At 27.7% G+C, this 17,141-nt stretch overlaps 2 protein-coding genes and 1 pseudogene across 3 annotated transcripts; 2 read left to right on the plus strand and 1 right to left on the minus strand.

Annotated features, from left to right (window-relative positions):
* The first annotated feature begins 508 nt into the window (after positions 1-508).
* Positions 509-9,808, plus strand: LOC113373636 (sodium-dependent nutrient amino acid transporter 1-like). Its single transcript, XM_026613921.1, has 13 exons — positions 509-916; positions 2,699-2,776; positions 4,627-4,921; positions 5,051-5,306; positions 5,607-5,713; positions 5,790-5,929; positions 7,243-7,346; positions 8,107-8,296; positions 8,385-8,558; positions 8,631-8,730; positions 8,810-8,986; positions 9,092-9,186; positions 9,635-9,808. Exons 1-13 carry the CDS (start codon positions 878-880, stop codon positions 9,806-9,808), a joined length of 1,929 nt encoding a protein of 642 aa, XP_026469706.1. The 5' UTR covers positions 509-877.
* Positions 9,809-11,335: 1,527 nt separating this feature from the next.
* LOC113372643 lies at positions 11,336-12,681 on the minus strand (annotated as a pseudogene).
* Positions 12,682-12,950: 269 nt separating this feature from the next.
* Positions 12,951-15,819, plus strand: LOC113372644 (protein fuzzy homolog). 2 transcript variants are annotated; one of them, XM_026613002.1, is made up of 9 exons: positions 12,951-13,122; positions 13,188-13,309; positions 13,382-13,529; positions 13,636-13,750; positions 13,814-13,935; positions 14,007-14,206; positions 15,170-15,348; positions 15,411-15,588; positions 15,653-15,790. In XM_026613002.1, exons 1-9 carry the CDS (start codon positions 13,045-13,047, stop codon positions 15,708-15,710), a joined length of 1,200 nt encoding a protein of 399 aa, XP_026468787.1. In that variant the 5' UTR covers positions 12,951-13,044; the 3' UTR covers positions 15,711-15,790. The 2 variants fall into 2 exon arrangements, with proteins under 2 accessions (XP_026468787.1, XP_026468786.1); XM_026613001.1 differs by having other exon boundaries at positions 13,636-13,935; positions 15,653-15,819.
* Positions 15,820-17,141: the final 1,322 nt, after the last annotated feature.

Raw genomic sequence — 17,141 nt, forward strand, 5'->3', positions numbered from 1 at the left:
GACTGTAAAGTTATTCCTCAAAACCCAGCAGTTTCTGTGAAACCCCCGGAGACCGCGTGACTGAATTGGAAGCGTTTGTCCAATCAAGATGAATTTGTGAATATAACTCTAAATATCATAAAACGTGATATGACGTTTATATTAAGGTATTACCTGTAGGTGTGTCAGTTATTTGCGGGCGGTTAAGATAGCTGGAAGATTTTCAAATTACCTTCATAAGTCTCACGAACGCCTGACGAATCGGACGTTTCGAAATTTTCAAATAAGCCACTAATGGGTGAAGAAGAAACGCGATTGAAAAACTCGCTGAGAAATAAATCGTTTAAATTTAAAACGAGAATTTACTATAAGTGCAAAAAAATTATTCATCGTGTTCTTAACTCCTCTTACTAAATGCTTACAATTTATATTAAATTATTTTTTTTAAACTATAATATTTAAAATTGAAAATTAAATATAGAAGATATTCATGAGTACATTTTTTAAAAAACAGAGTTATTCTAATTCATTAGCGTACGGAATATTAATGCATTATCGTTTCGGTGCTAATATATTCTTATATATGTATTAAATTTGCCCCGTTTTCTTAATCTGACAATAAGAGATAATAATGTCAACAAAAATATGCGATTTTAATCTTGACATAAAAAGTGCTAAGGTAATGTAAATAAACCGTAGGCAGCTGATTATAAGACAACTTTTATATAATTACTAAACAATTTTTATGGCATAAATTAATTTAATTAATTAAAAAATATAATTAATAAAATTGATACCATTCTAATCAATATAAAATTATCATTTTATTTATTCAAATCAAAGTGCTACTTATGTAATTTTCCGACTCTTCAATTGTGAAACTTAGAACAATAGCAAAATGAACGACAAAATCAACGGTAATGGATTTTCAATATCGGTAAGTCCTGATTTTTTTCTAAAATTTTTAGTATATATATATATATATATATATATATATATATTTACGATATTGAGATTTTAAGGGTGCCCTTCTTTGGGGTGAAATGACTGCTACGTAGTATATTTTATTATGTGGTACATATCATATATATATATATATATATATATATATATATATATAACAGCAAAATTATTATTAGTTCTAATTAAATATATTATTCTAATTATTAAATGCAAATTCAATTGCAAATACTAGTATTGTGTCTATGAAAACTACCTCAAGGAATGATATTATATTTAGTCCTCATCATAATTATTCGCGCTTATCGTATCAATTCATGTTATAAAACAATGGAAAAGTTTATAATTGCCATTATAAATAACGCAATAAAAATTAATCATACAATCTGCTCTGCTAAATAAGGGATTAAACCAGTCAGACAATTCGTTCAGTTTACATAAGACTTGGTGATAATGACAATTGCTGTTTATGTTACTAAATTTATTCAAAATTATTTATTTAACAAACTCAATCTGTTTTGAGTCAATAATAAAACCGGTCGAAAATAACAATTTTCAAGTTTATTCAGTTCATTCAATTTTTTCATACTTTTTAAAATTTATAGAATGCATGGTGTACAATCACTTTAATTGCAACGCGTCCAATTCTATTGTCTAATTATCTTTTGTAAATTAACATACATTTACATATAAGTTGTCTGCATTTTGCATTTCTAAATGTACAAATATGGAATAATTCTGAATACGAGAAATTGATATAATATATATTAGGAATATTGATAATAACAATAAACGTAGAACAATTGTCGTTAAATTATACTACATAAATTTACATAAATTAAAACCTACGGTATTTTTATATCACTCGCTGAATTGCAAATAATTTATTCAAATTACTATTTTGTGATAATGATGTGTAATTAGATTATGAGTTATTGTCAATATTGGGTACTCTAATTGTAATAAAAAATATATAAACATTTTTGAATAACCAATTATTCATTTTATAATATTAGAATGATATATCTATATATATATATATATAGATCAAAATATGTTTCCAATTGCAAATAAGCCCATCTCGGGGGGCTACTTCTCACTGAATCGAGTTCGAGTTTAGCTCAGCTCATAGACCTGCCTTAGGGCAGTACTACCCATTATATATATATAATATATATATATATATATATATATTCTTTTGCTCTATTTGTATTATTATATATCTTTCCGAACCACTATACCATTCAAAATAATATTCATATGAATAAACTCTTGGAGGACTTGGAGAGATTTTAAAGATTATAAAATTATCATCAATAAACAAAATTTTGAAATTAAAAATAACATACAATAATAGTACAAAAACGGAGAAAATATAATTTGCATGTAATAAATACTAATAATTTCTGTATTCTGTAATACAGAGGCCGAATTTACATCGAATCTTGAACGGATCTCTATCTTCTTAAAGAAAAAATTATTACAGTATTAGGTTATTACTTACAGATGTAGTATAACGTGCAAGTTATATATTTTTTTCATATCCACTAATGATTGAATAGAATTTTGTGTCAAAGCGTTTAGATTTTTGGATAAAGACGCTCCAAGAAGATCCTTAACATTCTACCTCATCAAGATTTAACCTTCATTTTAATTAAACATCAAAATTAACTATTCCTATATATATATATATATATATATAAATATATATATATTCTTTACTTTCTTAATTATTAACTGTTTATTCTTAATTGCACAGGTGATTGATAAAAATGGACACAGCAATCCAGCATTCACTCAAAGCCATGAAAATTTGGAAAATGGGCATGCAATCGAGGTATGTAAAATAATGCCATTGTGCAATTTAAAATAAATTCTAGTTCTTTTCAATCTAAAATTATTCGAAACTTGTTACTCTACTAAAGCAATAAATGTTCTGTGCGTCATGCTATGCATGTACATGGGAATACCTCAAATTGTCCTTGTCACCTTTCTATGTGTTATTAGACGTAACGGCAGCCATGGTAATATTCTTGGATAAGCATGCACTTTTATCTTTCTGCAGGTTATAGTCCAGTCATTTAAGCTTAAATTAGCCTAATTTAATTAGGTAAGAATCTCGGAATTCTAGATACCCAGCTGTAAGTCTGTATATACCCTAAAATAGCACCCATAAGTTTCTCTCAAAATCTACGTAAACCATACCATATGTAGGTTTTGACCCAACTTTTAGGATGCTATTTTAGGGTATTTGCAGACTTACAGCTGGGTATCTCGAATTCCGAGGTGAAATTACTGTAATGACTGGACTATTAACAAAAGAATTCAATTGAGTGCATTTAAGGTGTGTTGTCCTGCAATTTTCGATATCTAGATTTAATATGTGTCACATACTTAATTCTGGTCCTAATATACTTTCTATTTATTTATGGTTTGATTGTGATATCGATGCATATTATTTCATCTTGCCAGAAGCAAGTACTAAGATAAGATAAATGGCTTATCCAGGAAGAGGCTTATACTTTTATTTATATGTATATAAATGTAATTTTATACGTCCTTTGCTAGACAACCCTTTTAGCCAGTTAAAAAAACGTTAAAATGCATAAGCCGAATTATAGAAAAACTAATGTATGAGTGAATGAAATTTATTGCTCATCAAATGATAAACTTTGCAATGCCCCTAGGCAGTCGCTGACTCCTAATGCCGCCACTGATTATAATAGTAAGAAAATATGTTTATTTGACAATATGCGAATATCTAGGCACAATATTTGAAATAAATTTTTAAACTTCTTTCAAAGTTAAAATTATTGAATTATAAATTTTTACAACTATCAATTACGGAGACTTTATTAATATAAATTGGTTTAATTAATTATTAAACTCTGAATAATGTTTTAATAAAAATCATTAAATGCATTCGAATTAAAATGATTTTTGTCATCATAGAATAGAAACGGAACTAATCATTTTTTGTCATAATCAACACGGCGTCATATATATAATAGATGATTTATTACAAAATTATTTCTTTTTGAAACGCAATCATTGTGTAATTCATATGCTCATGTATAAAAATGCTCAATTAGTTTCTTTACGCTGATTTTGCAATAATAAGTAAGCAAATTGCGCAGCGCTGTAAAATCTCATAAAAGATTAAAGCATAATTATTCATCATGCCATCGCACTTGTACTATTGTCAAAGGATTCAAATTGTCTTATCATTTGAATTTTTATTTTTGCCTCTTTGCAGGTACAAGTATTGTTAAAATAAATCTTATAATTAATCAAATTGACCGAATGCGATAAAAAATATTTTTTTATATTACTAGCTGCACAAAACGTTTTCTTGCTCTTTGCTAGTTGTTAGTGTTTTTGTGCGCTAGTAGTAAACTCGTATGCTTAGAGTATCGTCAATCAATGTACTTTTGCATAACAATATCTGCCAATACTAAAGATGTAATTAATTAAAACCAATAAAAATGTTCTCAAATTTGTTTTCTGTAATGCGAGTTATTAATATTAAGCATTGTAAAAAAGCATCGCACGCCATCAACCATAAACTGTTTACTTATGTATCAAAAAAATATAGTGAAAAAAGGTGGAAAGTGCATGAAAGGTTAAACTTCAATTTTTCATTCAATGATATTTATCCTATTGATAAGAAATATATTTTCCTTTCAGTTTCAGACAAGGAATCATGACACAGCGAGTATCACCAGTACGGAGGTGGACGAGAGGCCGAAGTGGTCGAACGGAGTCGAATTTTTGATGTCCTGCATAGCCATGTCAGTAGGTTTGGGAAATATTTGGCGATTTCCATTTACTGCGTACGAAAATGGTGGGGGAGCTTTTCTCATACCATACATTATCGTATTATTTGTTATTGGAAAACCTGTGTATTATTTGGAAATGACATTGGGGCAATTTACTAGTAAAAGTTCAGTGAAGATTTGGGCTTTATGTCCAATTTTAAAAGGTATATAACGTATTCTAGGGCAGCTAGTAATGTATATATATTTATATATATATATATATATATATATATTCTTTTTCTTTTGTCTGCTTGATATTGCACCTAATAAATTTTCTGATAATTTATTCCCAGGCATAGGCATTGGTCAAATAATATCAACCTGCTGTGTAGTTTCCTACTACTGTTGCCTGATGGCTCTGACTTTGTTCTATTTATATTCGTCGTTTGCCTCCGACTTGCCCTGGTCCTATTGCAAGCCGGAGTGGGAGGAAACCATCAACAAAATTTGTGTTGATTCAGCTCCTAGCAGCAATTCAACGACTTCGACGCTGCAAGGAAATCTAACGAGATTTTCCTCTTTGGAATTACGATTTAGTTCAGAGCTATTTTTTTTGTGAAAATTACTAGCTAATTTCTAGTAGCTTAGGTCAGTAAATCAATGCATATCATATGATCTGTCTTTATATATCTCATCCTATGTTTGTTTTATACTATTATGGCACGACTTATGGATTGATGTTTTATTTTATACTAGTTATCTTTCATAGAATTTCTTAGTCAAATATTAATGAGCTCTTATTTCTTCGTAATGCAATTTACACAAAATGCAAATTCATAAAACTATTACGCAATATTTTAATAATATCCGATTTTCGATATATTGCAGGAATTAATATAACTTTCATTAATTTGAAATCGATATTTTAGGTTTACCAGATGTTAATTTGACGATTTGTCTCTTTGTTGCATGGTTAGTAGTGTTCCTGGTATTGGTCAAAGGCGTGAGCAGTTCCGGTAACTTTTTTGATGATGATTTAATAACATTATTAATACTATTCGTCAATTTCTTACATTATGGATTTATTTTTAGGAAAAGTCTCATATTTCCTGGCAATTTTTCCATATGTTGTTATGATTGCCTTGCTGATACGTGCAGCAACTTTAGAAGGAGCAGGAAAAGGAATTTTGTTCTTCATAGAACCTCAATGGGGAGAACTTCTAAATCCTAAGGCAAGTTTTGTTTTATAAGCACACTTTTATGAATATATTTAACTGAGAATAATTAATGAAATGAAATAAGATACTTAAGATTAATTAATTTACTGAACAACCTGTACGAGGTCAGATGCGCTCCAGTAATTAAGAATTTAGGAATAATTGATGGGACAATTTATATAAAGAAATTTTTCATGAATTTCTTTTTATTTGGATAATTTTATTATTATTTTTAACTTATATAACGGATGGCACAGGTATGGAAGGAAGCTGTGAACCAATGCTTCTTCTCGCTGGCGATATCTTTCGGACCGATATTAATTTTCTCTTCATACAATAATTTTGACAGAAATATTCACAGGTGAGAAAATACACGTGAGAGTGCTACTATCATGCATTTGTGAATATTTCATCAATGTGAAATATGTCTTCTGTTGTGTTGTTTTTGTTTGTGCTGTAAATATTGCAGAAATGTGCGGTGCAGGTGAAAATAATAATTGTCTCTTGAGCCAATTTTTATCATGTTTTCTATTACTAAATATTACGTAATTTATAATTTTATATAGGCCATGCGGTAATTTGAATCTTAGCATCGATAAGACAATTAGAAAATTATTTGTGCATAATAATGAATAATATTTATAATTAAAATTTGGTATATATGTAATATATAAATGAGTATATGTATAATTATGTGTAAATGCATATTTGTATATACATACTTAATAACACTTGCTCGTCTAAAATTTATCTCTAGTCAGTACTTGATATAATATATATAATACAGTTAATTGATATAATATATATAAATAATATTTTAGCTTATTAACAGTTTTTCGTTAAAAATACCAGAAGATGGCAATGTAACATTTTATATATTTACATTATGTTTTATCATTTGCACGCGATGTGTATATAATTTTGTTTAACGTATTGTATGAATAGTGTATAATGATAACAAGCAAATTACTATTATGTATTTCCTTGACACAATATTTTGTTTTATCATTGTTTATAATGATTTCAAAGAATTAATTGATTTAACATTCATATGAAAACTTCAAAATGTTTATATTACTTTCTCTAATTTGTAGTATCTACTTTATCTAATTTGTAATTTTTAGTCCCAATTCACGATACAGTAAAAGTTTACTTGTGCTAGAAAATTTCTTAGAAGCTTTGTAAATAATTTCATGATCGCCGTTTTTACTGTGAAAGAAATTTCATAAATGTTTCTACTACAAAAAAATATATTATACATATAATATATTTTCAGTGCATTTTTAATTTTATCTAATTGCGTTTTGCAAATTATTATCCTCATTTAGGTTTGGCACGCTGCTGTGACCCAAGCTTGTTTTTCGTTGTCTCTTTGCAATGGTGCTATTATAATGTTTTCGTCATATAACAAATTTGATAACAACGTCTACAGGTCAGTTTGATGACTCTTTAATGTAATTTGTGAGAAATTTTGCATCACCAGGTGTTGGATTCAAACTATTTTAAAAACTATTTTTAAAACTCGGTGAAGGATATCTTATATATTATATATTTCTCAAAATCAAAATATTGACTCTTTAATGGAATTTGTGAAAAATTTTGCATCGGTGAAGGATATCTTATAATGTATATTTCTCAAAATCAAAATATTATCAACAGGCGCGGTCGAAAACTTTCTTTGCAGTAAAGAAATATTTCGTTATGTCGTGGCCGTCAGCTTTTATCATCACTATAATTTAACTGTTAGTGCATTATAAAGTAAAAATTTAATAAATATGTGTCACTTATTAATAATTCATATTATAAATATTAATTTTATTTAAGTTTTCTATTCAACTGTACTAAATTATTAAATAATCGTCTAAGAGAGCACTTATCTCAATCAGCCCAATTATTATTATCAGTTAGTTAATTATTAATTGCTATCTTTATTCATTATATTTAACTTAGAAAAAAAAATGTTTTGAAATTACTCCAACTATTATCTTTATACTCATTTATCAAGACACCTTTAAATGAAAACCTATTTCCTTCCGAAACTTCATTTCCATGAATTTCCTTCAACACACTTGTATTCTGTTAACCATCAAACTCAAATATTGCTTTTCATGAAGTTTTACTAACCAAACAAAAATTGATACCGTTTAGCTTACATTATTTTAATTTTTGTTATATTTTTACTTTTAATTTAGAGACGTGTTAATTGTTACAACATTAGACACATTCACAAGCTTATTGGCCGGAACAACTATATTTGGAATTTTGGGCAATTTAGCTCACAATTTGAATATTGATGACATAGGTCAGGTAATACAGAGTGGAACAGGTTTAGCGTTTATTTCTTATCCTGATGCTATATCCAAGTTTGATATGGTGCCACAGGTAATTATTCAAAAGTTATATTTTTTTTATTATTTGTTTAAATTGAGGTTTTGTTAGATCTAATTTGTAATTTTATTGATTATTGTAGGTATTTTCTGTCTTATTTTTCTTCATGTTATTTGTTCTCGGGGTTGGATCAGCGGTAGCCCTACATGGAGCTATTATTACGGTGATATCGGATCAATTTGGAATTCGCTATTGGAAAGTTGCTCTTGCAGCCAGCACAGTCGGCTTTTTGATTGGATTGGTTTATGTGACACCCGTTAGTGAATTCATAAAATATACAAATTAAAATGTCCCTTCATAATGAAGAGAAATAAAAATTAAATTGCAGGAAGGACAATGGCTGTTGAATTTAGTAGACTACTTCGGTGCAACGTTTTTGATATTCGCTCTGGCCATTATACAGAATATTGGAGTTTTTTGGATTTATGGTATAAAATATTTATCTTCATCAATTCGTTTGTTAATTGTTGATATATTAATTAGTTAGTTGTTGATACTTGGTATTAGGTCTCGAAAATTATTGCCTCGATGTTGAATTCATGGTCGGTGTCCGTGTGGGTCCATATTGGCGCATCTGCTGGGGCTTTGTTACCCCAGTGTTGATGACCATTATATTTATTTATTCACTAGCAGTAATGAAACCACTCAAATATAGTGAACTCTTTTATCCTGATTCCTATTATGGTGAGGCTTGATTTAATAATTATTTAAGCTGAAATATTAATTTAAATGGTACCAAATTTACAGTTGCTGGATTATTGATTGAATTAATATAAAATGTAATTTCAGCTGCTGGATGGACAATGTTAGCAGTTGGTATACTTCAAGTACCACTTTGGGCAATTTGGATATATTTGAAAAATAGAAAACATTCCATTAATGATGTGAGTCTATATTTATATTTGAGTTTGAGTCAAAAATTAATCGTTTGTGATTTGAAATTATTTCAGAAGATATAAAATGTAGGCAAGGCTTTTGTTTTAATTTAATATTAATTTCCCCAAGCCAAAGTTTGTTTTCGTTATTATTACAAAAATTTAAAAGCCAAAGAAAAATGTTTGCAAACTTTTTTGTATCGTGGACCTCTTGGGTTTTAGCATGGACCCTCTATTTAATTTAAATTAGAACTGACTAATATTATAAGGCGCAGCAGCAAGAATCATTAATCACTCATTAATTATATAATATAGATTTCATGAACTTTACACAACTTTTCAATGAAAAATGCAAAATGCCAGTTTTTAACAATCACATTTTTAACTTGTTTGGTTCACGGAATATTTGCTTGAAATTTACTTTCTGATTATAAATGCATATTATAAATATTTCTAGACATTGAAAAACGTGTTCACTCCCAATGAGAAATGGGGACCAAAGAGTAACAAGATTCGGAAAGAATGGATCAAATTTAAAACAAGCGCTAAGGAAAGGCGAGAAGCCATGAACCTTAATTTGTTTCAACATGTGATGTATAGTTTTCTAGGAAAGTATAAATACAATGATTAATGCATAATTAATATCAATTATTGGCTTAAAATAAATTAATTAAATCATTAACAAAAATGGAATTCAAATAGACATATATACAATGATAATTCCATCTTTGTGATTTTGCTAGAATATTCAATTCAGTGCCAATTCAGTACTACGTCCAATTTCTTGTGATAGACTTAGTTGAGTTGAAACGTATATTATACAAATTTAAATCAGGATTGTATGTGGTTAGTATTTGAGAATATAAATTTGGTGTTTTTAACAGCCATGGTGTATTATAGATAAAATAATATTATATTATGGTGTGCTTTATATATTATTGTGTAAATGAGTAGTAAATTCTTACAATAATTTATTATACAACTGATATAGCTTTAATTGTAAACCAGTATACAAATTAGTTTGAACAAGATTTATTATGTAGTTTATAAATATTTAACAATTTAAAGGTACATACATAAATATCATATTTATTTTTCATATATATATATATATATATATATATATATTATATATATATAAATATATATATGAAAACATTTTCAAAAACTCAATATTATATATATATATATATATATATATAATAAATTGTTTCTTGGGCATCCATCCAGTAATTAAAAAACAGTTTTAATGAAAAATGTTTTTATTTATAGAGAACATACGTTTCGGGTCTGGATTTGACCCATCTTCAGTGCTACAATTAAATAATTCAGGGTTACAAATTAAAACAATATAAAAAAATACATAATTAACAGACAGAAATAAGTAAAACAATGTATATGAAAAGTATATATGAAAAACAACCATAAAATAAACAATGTAAAGAAACTCACCATACAAATAAACTTTGAAAAACAACACAAAAACACAAAATTGCACGAAAAATAAATAAAAGTGAAATAAAAAATTGATGAAACGTCGAGTTATGAAAAATTTTAAAAAAAATTGTAAAATTAAAATGAAAGATATATTTTATTATAAAAAAGCTTTTTTATAATAAAATATATCATTCATTTTAATTTTACAATTTTTTTTAAAATTTTTCATAACTCGACGTTTCATCAATTTTTTATTTCACTTTTATTTATTTTTCGTGCAATTTTGTGTTTTTGTGTTGTTTTTCAAAGTTTATTTGTATGGTGAGTTTCTTTACATTGTTTATTTTATGGTTGTTTTTCATATATACTTTTCATATACATTGTTTTACTTATTTCTGTCTGTTAATTATGTATTTTTTTATATTGTTTTAATTTGTAACCCTGAATTATTTAATTGTAGCACTGAAGATGGGTCAAATCCAGACCCGAAACGTATGTTCTCTATAAATAAAAACATTTTTCATTAAAACTGTTTTTTAATTACTGGATGGATGCCCAAGAAACAATTTATTATATTATTTCACCATCTGAAGAAAAACCTCTCGCTTTTATATATATATATATATATATGCTTGTACAAATATTAAATAATAAATATTAAATGGTAAATACCAGAAGTTAACAGCAAAGCATTCTGTTTCATATTATTTTCAGGTTTCAATTAAACTAATGAACTAGTTGCCCATTGTAAAACTTCTGTAGGAAGTGTAGGATATTTCTTAACTGCAGTCATGATTTCTGTGGATGTAACCAGCATTGTGTGAAGATGGTATTCTTTATGAGCTTTTATTGGGTTCCCGATAGGAACTATTAACTCTAAACTAACTAAATGCTCAAAAGCTTTCTGTACTACTTCTCGCTGAACCGTTTGAATTGATGTATTACTATTCGTAAACTTCTTATATCTATCAAAAATCATTTCAAAGTTTGCTGGTTCACCATCATAAATTTCAGAATGATGTTTGAGAGAAATCAAGAGACAAATTTCAAGTACTGAAAGTCCAAGTAAGATGAATATTTTATTATCATTGTAGGTTTTTTGTACTAAATCTAGAATATCTAGTTCAGTTAACTCAGGATGTTCGACAGATAATTTTGATATTGTCATCATAAGTAAATTTTGCAAATTTCGGCCACTAAGGTCTACATCAAAAATATGCTCCAAGTTTTTCTTAACATTTGGTATCTTCATTAATTTTTCAATACTTTTGTTCCATCTTTGACAGGGTATATTCTCTGAAGTGGGTAATAACAAAAGATTTTTGAACAAGTTAATGCGTTTATCTATTTTGTCAATATCTCGATTGTCCCAAAGAAATATTTGCCGATGAGAAAATCTACTTTTAACCCTTTTTTCCAACAACTCAACAACATCTAATCTGCATGTCAAGCCTAATACACAGATAGGTGCTTGTGCTGATTGAGCGATATCAAACAAATTATAAAGTAGTGTTTGATTGTGATGAGAACAGAATAAATCAAACTCATCTATAATGAATATTACACTTTTGGACTGTTTATCTCCGGTTTTCAGGCATGCTAGCAGATAAGCTAAATTATCAGCAAAAGAACCAAAAACTCTTCCCTCAACTGACTCTTCTAATTTTAATTGGATAGTAATTGACTGTAAGGCAAGACGATCATTTGTATGAACTATTCCTGACAAATATACCAATGAAGAGTTTGCAGAAAAATCATATTCAGCTAGTAATTCGTTAATAACTTTATTAATTAGAGTTGTTTTGCCACAGCCTTTAGGTCCAATGACTAAGGCAGAGTTTGATTCCCCATGATCTACAGTTCTTTTCATCATGTGTTTTAAATGAAGATATTGTTCGTTATAATCCTGGTACTGGTTATAATCATTTTCTAATCTATTTTTCAACAATCTCCTAATTGTTGTAAAGTTTTCAGCATTGATCACTTTCGACATTGTTGAATTTGACAAAAAATGCACAGTTGAACTAAATATATTTGTACTTAATAATTTAAAGAAATTGGGTTCTGATTCAAAATATAAATAAATAAAATATATATAAAATAATAACCAATACAGAAACAATAATAGCAAAAAGCCGCTTGTAAACAGAATACTAACTGACATTTGACATAATACTAACTGACAAATGTCACACTGTAAACACAAATCAACCACTGATGAATAAATTTGAACATGTAGACGCAGCTCAATGATTTTGACAGTTTAACTTCAACGTGTCAAAAACTGTTATTATAATTGAACGTAAACAAAATAATTTATTTTGTGATGAAGAGCATTGTGTTTGTTAATTTCATTTCTTGTAATACATTGCAATAATAAAATTTAAAATACATAATCTTAAGTATTTATTAACAGAGTAATTTACAATAATGGCTGTATATTTAACATGTATTACATCTGCTGGAGGAATACCTATATTTAACAGGAAAAAAGGCGACGGAGAACAAGTACTTGATTTGACTGTTTAGGAATCTAATATATTATTTTTTTTATTAAACATAATACTTTTTAGTTGCCATTTTCAACAGTGGGTGCTTTGAAGGGCATTCATCTCTTTTGCAAGACTTATTCTTATGATTTACAGTCTACCAAAATTAAGAATGGATCTATTGTTTGGAAAGAATTTTATGATAGGTATGCATATTAAAATAGTTGATAGATTCTTTTCTTTATTATATGCATTTAATAATATCATACATTTTTTAGTATAATTCTGATCATAATATCTCCAACTACAACAGAAATTGTTCTGCAAGAATTTTTATCAAAAGTTTTTTGTGCTATGGTTTTTTATGTTGGACTTGATCAGCTGAAAGATATCAAAAGTGTTGAACGATTGAAAAGAGATTTAAGAGTAAATATACATTTTTTATGCTTTCTTATTTAGGTATCATTTGTCTATTTGAACTGTAATATATGATAATATGTTAAACTATGTCTTATGATTCTTAATATTTTAGCCTTGTATGTCTTTGGTAGAAAAAATGTTAGAAAATCTGAATACAGAAATAAATTATACAGAATGTATATTAGGACCAGACACAAATGTTCTAGCATCTTGTCTTGAATCATTTAGTGAGCAAATAGAATCTCCTTTTTGTTGTTTGTTAATAAATAACCGTCTATCAATTGCAACAGAGGCTTGGTGGACATTGCACTTCTTTGAGAGGCAATTATTGTCGCTTGTTGCTTTGTTGGATCCTGCCAGTACAAATTCTGTAAAAGAACTACCTGTATTTTTACTTCATAAGAGTCCAAATGTAGGTTAAATCAATAATTATATTAAAATCATTTCAAGGTCACTAATAGTAGATATGATATTTTAATATAGGTTGCATTTCGATTAATCTGGACACCAGTTTCTTCCAGCAGCATTATTTTAGCACTCTGTGGGCCAACACCAGATGCTAGTGAAATTACAAATATTATTCAAATGTCTTGGCAAAAGGCTCATGAAGCATTAGCTGCTGCTTTACTTTGCGCACCAAGAAATTTTCCATTGCATATTCAGATTGATCCAACAGTATTAGGGTAATTATGATGATAATCAGGGTGCCCCAGAACTCAACATCAAACTGATGGCCAAAATTAATCTTGTCACCCCCTTTTGGCTTGACCTTGAGTTCTGGGACTCCTAGTACATATATATGTATACAGTGGTGTTGTCGAGCCGGAACGCGCCCGAACGTCGTTCCGGCAAATCATTTTTGAGCCGGTACGCGTTCCGGGCAAAAAAATTAAAAAAAAAAAATCCCTACACACAGAGACTTTCCTTTTATATGTGATAAACATACATATATATGCAAAAATAGGTTTTGTAATATATTTTGTTTTTTTTTTCGTTTCGAAAGGAACTGGTACAAATGTGAGAACCGGTTTTTGAACCGTTTTTTTAATCTTAGCGTTCCGGTAAAAAAAATATTAGCACAACACCACTGTATGTATATATATATATATATATATATATATATATATATATATATATATATATATATTAGCGTGGTCCTTAAAATGGTCATTTTCGAATTTCTTTGCTCCCAGGGGCTCAAATGATTCCAAATAGATAAAAAACAATTCTCTGAAAGTTTTAGCTCTTAATAATATAGAGCGCAATTCAATCAATATTTTGTATGGAAATACCATGAAAAATTTTTCAAAAATTTTAAAAATATTTCTTAGATGTAATTTAGCGAACAAATGAATGAATAAAACTCATTCATTTGTGGCTATGTTATACCTAAAACATTTTTTTTTTAATTTTCAAAATTTTTTCCATGTTCTTTCCATACGAAGTTTGATTGAATTGCGCTTTATCTAAAAGTTAATATTAAGAGCTAAAACTTTTAGAGAATTGTTTTTCTATCAATTTGGAACCATTTGAGCCCCTGGGAGCAAGGAAATTCGAAAATGACCATTTTAAGGACCACCCTAATATATATATATATATATATATATATATATATATATATATATATAAGTTGTGCATATTTTCAGCATCCTGCTAATTAATTTTAAAATTGGCAAGTATGTCATATCTCGTAGTCCACAATTAACTGGTTTGAAAAGATCAGTAAGTGGTGCGCACCGTGTTGATGTTTTGCATGCATTCCATAATCAAATAATAAAAACAACCATGGCTGCAAATAGGTTTAATGATGATAATACATCAAATAGTATGTATCTTAAAGCATGAAATAGTTTAAACATGATCAATATTGACTTTTAATTTATTCAGGTTTAGGCAGTACATCATCTAGGGGTAATAAATCACCTCATAATCAGATCTGTGACTTATTTTGGGATGGCTTTGAAAGCTACTGGTGCAGTGAATATCACAAATGCCATTGCTTAGTTGAAGGAGACAATATGATGTGTATTATGTATACTTCAGTGATGCCTGTCTGCACAATGAGGTGAAAATAAGATATTTAAATAGATAATATTATGTTGATGGTTCATTTTAATTTTTTACTCTAGAATTGTGACACAGAAGACACTGAAGTTATTTCTAACAGATAAACACATCCATTGGTAATTTTATATAATAATTTGACTGATTTAATAATCATAATATCAAAATATATTATTATTACATTTATATTTATATTATTACATTACACTATATATATATATGAGTAAGTACTTGTGGGGCGATACATCAAAAAATAAAAAGCAAAGATTTATAAATCTTGAATTCCAAACGTTTGGACATTCAATTTAATATCATCATCAGTGGATCTAAAAACAGTATAAAAAATTAGTATAATTAGGTAATTATAATATATGTAGATTGGTATAGAAACTATAAATATAAGAGAAAAACTAACAAAACAGCAACACTTAACAACAAACAAATTATAAAACATAAATACTGTGCTATATGTATACTGAACTCATCATCATTTTGATATAATAAATTTATCGTGAAACGTTAAATAAAAGCCGAAAAAATGGATATGTGTAGAAGTGCCTAGGTGTACGGTGTACCTTGAATAGCTTGATAAGTATCTCAATTTTGATTCAATTTTATAATTAAATAATTCATTTACAGCGCCAATGTATCCTTTAATTATATACACGCAATTATCAATAGTATAATTTATATATGTGCTTTTGTAGGTTATAATTGAGTACTTCCACCACATATCTGTTATTATCAAATTTTAAATTTACGAAAGTCTCTGAGTCGTGTATTGTGTAAAGACTTTACTCAGACAATTGCAACATATTAATTTTTTCTGTATTTGTTGTACCGTTTAAAACACTTTAATTTTCAATTTAGTGTAGAAATTGAGACTCATCATTTTATTTAAAGCAGTTAAGAACATTTAACATCACTCATATTGATGTATATGCATTTTGGTGTGAAGAGTAATTTAAAAAAGTCATAAAAAAAGCTAAAGTTATGCAAGATTTTAAATTTATGTATAGCATAGTATTACAGCGTATATATTTACTTGCGTTCTTATATATACCAATAACTTTATAATGTTTGTGATGTGTATGTGTGTGTGTGTTTCGACATATATCTAGTATGGTATTTTTACATTTCTAAAAATAAATTTTTGAATTTTCTATATTTTGAAAATTGGTTTTATTTTATTATGAACACCATTTAAGCTGTTTGAAGAATATTTTTATAATTAACAATTGTATACATAATTTTGAATTGTGTAGTTTATTATATTATGATCGCAGTAAATTTAGATTTGAAACTTATTTGATAAACGAAAATTTTGTTTAAAGTTTTGTTTCATTGTAAAACTTATACTAACTGATCAAATCAATATGTAATCACATAGATTACTGTACTAAATTTTTTATAAAATTAGTCCTAAGTAGTTATAAAATAATTAATTATTAAAATACACTTGTAAAAATTGTAATGATCAATTAAAACAATCATAAAATGTAAAAAGTAGTATTTATTATATGTTATTCATTTAATTGTTTTTCAACTTTGAAA

The sequence above is a fragment of the Ctenocephalides felis genome, unplaced genomic scaffold (assembly GCF_003426905.1).
Source record: "Ctenocephalides felis isolate EL2017-DRISC unplaced genomic scaffold, ASM342690v1 CF-g0.4_SCAFFOLD_01604, whole genome shotgun sequence".
Lineage (NCBI taxonomy): Eukaryota > Metazoa > Arthropoda > Insecta > Siphonaptera > Pulicidae > Ctenocephalides > Ctenocephalides felis.